Source organism: Haemorhous mexicanus, chromosome 27 (assembly GCF_027477595.1).
Source record: "Haemorhous mexicanus isolate bHaeMex1 chromosome 27, bHaeMex1.pri, whole genome shotgun sequence".
Classification (NCBI taxonomy): Eukaryota; Metazoa; Chordata; class Aves; order Passeriformes; family Fringillidae; genus Haemorhous; species Haemorhous mexicanus.
Genome location: NC_082367.1, coordinates 4040584 through 4046972, shown reverse-complemented (window position 1 = coordinate 4046972; position 6389 = coordinate 4040584). Strand labels below are relative to the sequence as shown.

Here is a 6389-nt window from a genome sequence, read left to right as displayed (position 1 = left end):
TGCAAGCAAAGCACATTTATTGGCTTCAGGGCAATTGCTGCTCACAAGAATCCAAAGCTTTTAAAAGGGGAGGCAGAGCTCTGAGGGGTCTGTGGGGGTTTCCCAGCATCTGCATTTTGCAGGCAAAGCCTTGGGATCAGGAACCTGCTTGGCATTTCTTGGTTTACTCGTCTGGAGTTGTCTCCTCCACAGGTTTGTCATCTGAGTTATTTTTTCTTGGGTTTGTCACTTGGGTTTGTCACTTGGAGGTTTCTTTCACTTGGACAGCCAGGCACCGCTTGCTGCACCAGCTGAGCCCAGCCCAACTTGGGCAGCAAGAGGGAGACCTGCAGCTCCTGCAAAGACAAATCGAGATGTGAACTCCCAGGAGCATCAAGGCTGCCTGCTGAGGGACCGAGCCCTGGGCACAGCCAGCCAAGGATCCCTCCTGGGCAGGGAGAGCCCAGAGAGCTTGGAGCAATTCAGACCAGGGAGGAGTTAAAGGGCTGCTTTGCCTCTAGAGCCAGCATGTTTTCCCTGCCATGGAGATGAAGCCCAGCTCCCCTGCCCTCCCCACTCACCGATGGACTGCAGCACAGCCACGGTGCTGCCAGCAGCCACTCCGCCGCCGTTGGCGATGGCAGCTGCCGACATCATCTTGGCAGCGACGGAGCCGGCGGCGATGCCGGCCCCGGTGAACCCCAGCGCAGCAATGCCCAGAGGGAGGCCAATCAGTGCCAATCCTGCAGGGAGGACAGAGCAGTGTTAGGGTGCTCTCTGTGACCCACATCTCCCCCTGTCACCTGCCACCAGAACCAGCTGCCCCAAAAGCACCCAGGGACCAGAGCGGGGAGCGAGGGCTGGGGCTGCAGGGATGGGGACAGCCATGGGCGGCAGGAGAGGAGCAGTGTGCAGGGCTGCAGCAGCGGGGACAGGCAGAATTGCAGGCAGAATTCCATTCCAGGAGGGCGACAGCTGCCCCTCCTCCTCCCACCTGCACCCCAATTCTCCCCAGCCCTGGTACTAGCGGCCCCCAGCCCAGCCCAGTCCCCAGGACCACGCAGGGCTGGGACAGGCAGTGAACCAGAGCGCTGCTCATCCAGTGCCAGACCCTCACCTGCTCCCACTGTGGCTCCAATGACAATTCTAATGGCACTTCCATTCTTTCCTGAAAAATTAAATGGCAGGAGGTGAGGAAGGACATGAGCATGGACAGCAAAGCTCCCCTGAGCAGCAGCAGCTCCTCCAGCCTCCCCTTGCCTTCAGCCCCTGAAGACCCCTGGGAAGAGGCCACTGGTGGGGTAGGTCCCAGTGCCCCCCAAGGTTGGGAGGAACAGGGAGAAGGGGCACACCCCGTAGTGCCCATCCACCCTGCTCTGACCTGCCGTGCCCTGCCCGCCGCCCCCACCAACCCAGAACAGCACGGGACACACGGCACGTGTCAGCCCAGTCTGTCACCTGCACTGCCCACATGGCCCCTGTGCCCACAGCCACCCTTGAGCACGGAGCTCGTTTTTTAAATTCTTACCTCGTATTTAAACCTATGGCCAACCCATGTGTGCCTCAGACCCAGAGCCCCCCAGTGGCTGGAGGATGCTCAGGCTGCTGTTTTGGGGGTGGCTGGCTGCCCTTTGTGGGTGATGGGATGCTCCAGGATGCAGCCGAGGCTCAGCGGTTTGGGCTGTGGGGACACCTGGAAGGCTGCACCCCCCTAAAGGTATCCCCAGTTTGTTCCAGAGTTGGCCTGCAGTCAGCTCTGCTCCCTGAGCACATCCAGCACCTTTCTGCTCTGCCTTTCCACCTCTGGCCAATGCTGCCAGTGGACACAGCAGTTCTTGTCACAGAGCAGTCACCTGCCTGCACAGCCCATGATGCCCTCAGCCCTGACCCCTACCCCAGCAGTTCCTGACTCTTCCCACCCCATTGGGATGGATCCCTTTCCCACAGTTTGGGCACATTCAGACCAGTGATGGCTTCAAGGGCTGCTTTGGCTTCAGAGTAAGCCCAGGGTACAACCCCGTGTTCCACCCAGCACAGCCCAGCCCCCCTGCAATAAAGCTTCTCCCAGCTGCCTGTGCCAGGCAGGGCAGGTTCCCAGAGGCAGCAGCAGCTCTCCCAGCCCTGCAGACACCCGGGAGAAGAGTGGAGAGAAGGGGCGAACCTTAGGGTCCCTGTGCCCCCCAATATCTGTCCCCTGTTAGGGCCCACGTCCCCCACCCCACGAGCCTCCCAGCTTACCCATGGTCGCCTGGCCAGGAGCAAGATCAGTGATGAGTCTGCTCTAATCCCGGTACCTTGGAAAGCAAGAACAAGATTTTTTTCCCTAGGCAGCAGGTGGAGTCAGCGGGGTTTCACTGCCAGGCACGATCGCCCTCAGCCACCCCTCTCCCAGCCAGGAACGCCAGCTTCCTCCCCTTAAAATCAGAGACCTGTCCCCCCTCCACACCCTCTCCGGCTCCTGCCCAGCCCGGTTTTGGTGGCTGCTCGGCCGGCACAGAGAGGGGAGCAGCCCCCGTTACTGTCCCCGCCACAGAGAAAGGCTGCTGTCCCCAAACACCCACCGCGGGACCGCAGCACCTCACGCCACCAACCTGTCCTGAGCGTCTGTTGTGCTCTGAGAGGCCAAGGGCCGCAGGAAAGATCGATGTGGGGTGTGTCGGGTCAGCTGATTTTCCAGAAATTCTGAAGCCGCTGGCTCAATTTCACTTTATCCTTAACTCTTGATGTAGCTGTCTCTGCTAGAGCAGGACTGGGGCTCTCCCGTCCTCGGGGTCCCACCCTGGGGGTGTCCCCTCAGGGAGCCCTTTCGCCCCGAAGGCCTCGGGCGGGACCTGCGGGGGCTGAGGGGGACGGACGTGCCGGGCTGGGGCTGCTCAGGCTGTGCCAGGGCTCCTGCAGCTTCATGGGGCGTTTGCCCAGCAGGTGTGGGACCGATGAAACTCTGCAGCTCTAAGGAGCACCCACAGCAGTCTGGAGAGCAGAGCTGGAGCGCTCGGCCTGCCTCCTCCCCAGCGGGCAGCCTCAAAAACCAGCCAAAGCCCCCGTCTGCACCCCCCTTTTGCTGCTGCTGCTGAGCTGGGTCAGGATGCAGCAAGTCATTCCCCTGTACCCCACAGGACTCCAAAATCAACATTCCCCTGTCCATTTTTCAGAGCAGTGTGGAAGGCTGGTGCAGCTGGGCCAGTGTAGGGGGCCCCCACCCCCACACCCCCATGCCCGTGCCCAACTTGTTTGCAGTGACTCAGCACAGGGAGCTGTGGCCACAGCTCCTGGTAAAGAGCCCCCAGGTGTCAAGTCCAGCCTCACATCACTGGCCCTGCTCACAGCACCCACAGGCAGCACAATCACTACTCAGTGCCACCCCTTAGACACCAACCATTGCTGTGAGCCAGCACTGTGGCTGTCACCACAGCCCTGCTCCCCCCAGGATGCTCTGCCAGCACCCCAGGAGCTCCCCCATGGCTGGTCCCCAGGGATCTGGCCCTGAGGATCCCAGACACAGCTCCCAGGAGCCAACACAAGAGCCCAGCCCAGCAGGAGCCGTGGGCACAGCGTGTCTGGCAGGACCAGCACCCCTGTCCCACCCCAAATCAAACAGAGTGGGTGTGCAGGGGGACAGGGAGCAAGGCTGAAAACTCTGCTGCAATCCCTTCCTGCACATCCTCAGACACAGGGCAGGTTCCTGAGCCATTATGCACTCCAGGCACCACCAGACAGACATGCTGACACTGTTCATTTATTGTTTAACATGATTTTATTAGTAAAATGGATGCAAAGCATGTAAAGCAGAAGCTGTGGGAGGGATTTGACATTCCAGTGCTGGCCGTTCGAAGACAAATCCAGTGCTTGGAAGGAAGGAATCTTGCTTTCGTTCCCTTGCGTGGATCATAGAGAATCATTATGCAATTGGCTGCTCAGAGGGGAGAGTCAGACCTTTTATGCTGCCCCTGCAAAGACAGAAGTGTGATGTTCCAGGAGCATCAAGGCTGCCTGTTGAGGGACAGGCATGAGGCAGGGACTGCCAGAGATTTCTCCTGGGCAGGAGAGGCAAAGGTCTCCATGGAATGTGTCAGGGAATTGGCCTGCAGTCAGCTCTGCTCCCTGAGCACATCCAGCCCCTTTCTGCTCTCCATTTCCACCTCTGACCACTGCTGCCAGTGGACACAGCAGTTCTTGTCACAGAGCAGTCACCTGCCTGCACAGCCCATGATGCCCTCAGCCCTGACCCCTACCCCAGCGGGTCCTGTCTCTTCCCACCACATTGGGATGGATCCCTTTCCCACAGTTTGGGCAAATTCAGACCAGTGATGGGCTCAAGGGCTGCTTTGGCTTCAGAGTAAGCCCAGGGTACAACCCCGTGTTCCACCCAGCACAGCCCAGCCCCCCTGCCCTCCCCACTCACCAACATGGAAACGTGCACCCTCAGCATTCATGCAGAAGTCCGATTTCGCCTGAATCTCAGTACTGTTGCTCCAGGGAGGACAGAGCAGTGTTAGGGTGCTCTCTGTGACCCACATCTCCCCCTGTCACCTGCCACCAGAACCAGCTGCCCCAAAAGCACCCAGGGACCAGAGCGGGGAGCGAGGGCTGGGGCTGCAGGGATGGGGACACCCATGGGTGGTAGGAGAGGAGCAGTGTGCAGGGCTGCAGCAGCGGGGGCACGCAGAATGCCAGGCAGTGCCCAGATCTGTCCCTTCCCTCAGCAGCACCACAACTGAACCCAAACGCTGCTTATCCCGTGCTGGAATCTCACCTAAAAATGCACATAGACTGACTGCAAGGATGACTACCGCTGTCTCTAAGAAGGAAAATGGCAGATGAGCAAGAGTTGGGCAATAAAGCTCCTTCCAGCTGGAGCCCAGTGCCCTGTGCAGGCAGGGCAGGGGCCCAGAGGCAGCAGCAGCTCTCCCGGCACCACCCTCCTTCAGCCCTGCATCAGCCCAGGAGGAGAGGGGAGAAAGGGCCAAACCCAGGCTCCCTGTTCCCCCCCCCAGTCTGTCCCACTGCAAGTCCCATGTCCCAGACCCCACAAGCCACCCAACTTACCCATGGTCAGCTAGGCAGGAGGAAGAGCTGCAATGAGTCTGCTCTAATCCCCGTACCTTGAGAAGTGAGAACAAGAAATCCTTCCATGGGCAGCAGGTGGGGTCAGGGGGGTTTTGCTACCCTGCATGATTGCCCCCAGCCACCCCTCTCCCACCCAGGAGACCCCAGCCATCCCATAAGAGCAGAGACCCCTCAGTCTCTGCCCAGGCTCCAGCCCAGCCCGGGCCTACCTGGCTGCTCCACCAGCTCACAGACTCAGACCCGCAGGGAACTGAGCTATTTATTGAGGGAAAGGAGCTGGTTTTATAGCCTTCCTCAAGACCCACTATTTCCTTGTACGGTTTTTTTTCACTAAGTGACCTTTCACACATTACCATATCAGCAACGTTCTCAACGCTTTCTTATCATCCTTCTCTGGGGTCATCTCATGCTGTTCAGGTGTCTGGCAGATTCCAGCAAGCTCCCCTCCTTAGGGCGTCCACCAAGTGGCATTTCTTCCCGTGGGCAGGGGAGATGAGCTTCTCCATGCTGCCATGGCATTCTGCAGGCACATCCCACAGCCCGTAACTCAGTTCTATCTTATCTCTCCCCACTGGTGCAGGGAGGTGAGCAGCCCCCCGTTATTGCCCCCCTGCACAGAGGAAGGCTGCTGTCCCCAAACATCCACTGTGGGAACACAGCACCCCACACCACCAACCTGTCCTGTGTCTGCTGTGCTCTGAGGGTCAAAGGGCTGCAGGAAAGAGCCCAAAAGGAAATGTCAGGACAGGTAAGTTACAAGAAATTGCTCAATCACTGAGTTTCACTTTCATTCTCATCAGTTCTTGATTATGCTGTCTCTGCTTGAGCAGGGCTGGGGCTCCCCCATCTCCAGGACACTGGACCTTGGAGTTGTCCCTGCAGGGATCCTGTGGCTTTCTACTCTGGGAAAGTGTGAGGAATTCTTTTAAAACCAGGTGATCCGGAATGAAGTTAAGTCAACTGAGACAACAGTGTATCTGAAAGCCACATATTGATGATGAAAAACAAACAAAAAAATAAATTACCCTACTAAAAAGTGCTAGAAAAGACAAAGGAGAAAGGAAAATGGAAAAGGAGAGGGTGGAGAGAGAAAGAGAGAAAGCCAGAGACAAAAAGCGGGAGCGAGCAGGAGCAGATGGGGAGTGCCGTCGATGCTCACAGGACGCGCGGCCGGACCCGCGGGCAGTGAGCGGGCGCTGGGGCAGGAGGTGCGGGAGCCCGGACAGGGGCACGGCACGGTGGGCTGGGTGGGAGGCGGGCAGGGTGGGACGCAGGTGGCTGAGGCAGGAACTGAGGGACAGAGCGGCAGGGCGGCGGGCAGGGACACAGGGAGGCGGGACAGA

General features: G+C 58.9%; 1 protein-coding gene across 2 annotated transcripts; it reads right to left on the bottom strand.

Annotated features, from left to right (window-relative positions):
• LOC132338721 (interferon alpha-inducible protein 27-like protein 2A) lies at positions 1-2685 on the bottom strand. Of its 2 annotated transcripts, none has more exons than XM_059868522.1 (5): positions 2571-2685; positions 2218-2273; positions 1097-1147; positions 561-722; positions 1-335 (listed from the first exon to the last, which is right to left on the bottom strand). In XM_059868522.1, the coding sequence occupies exons 2-5, from the start codon at positions 2219-2221 to the stop codon at positions 256-258; spliced, it is 297 nt and encodes a 98-aa protein (XP_059724505.1). In that variant the 5' UTR covers positions 2222-2273; positions 2571-2685; the 3' UTR covers positions 1-255. The 2 variants fall into 2 exon arrangements, with proteins under 2 accessions (XP_059724505.1, XP_059724506.1); XM_059868523.1 differs by lacking the exon at positions 2571-2685 and adding an exon at positions 2541-2562.
• Positions 2686-6389: the final 3704 nt, after the last annotated feature.

Coding starts and splice junctions, on each gene's coding strand:
- LOC132338721 (XM_059868522.1), bottom strand. Junction 723..1,096: donor TGGAGCCACAGTGGGAGCAG/GTGAGGGTCTGG, acceptor TCCTCCCTGCAG/GATTGGCACTGATTGGCCTC. Junction 336..560: donor GGCTGTGCTGCAGTCCATCG/GTGAGTGGGGAG, acceptor TTGTCTTTGCAG/GAGCTGCAGGTCTCCCTCTT.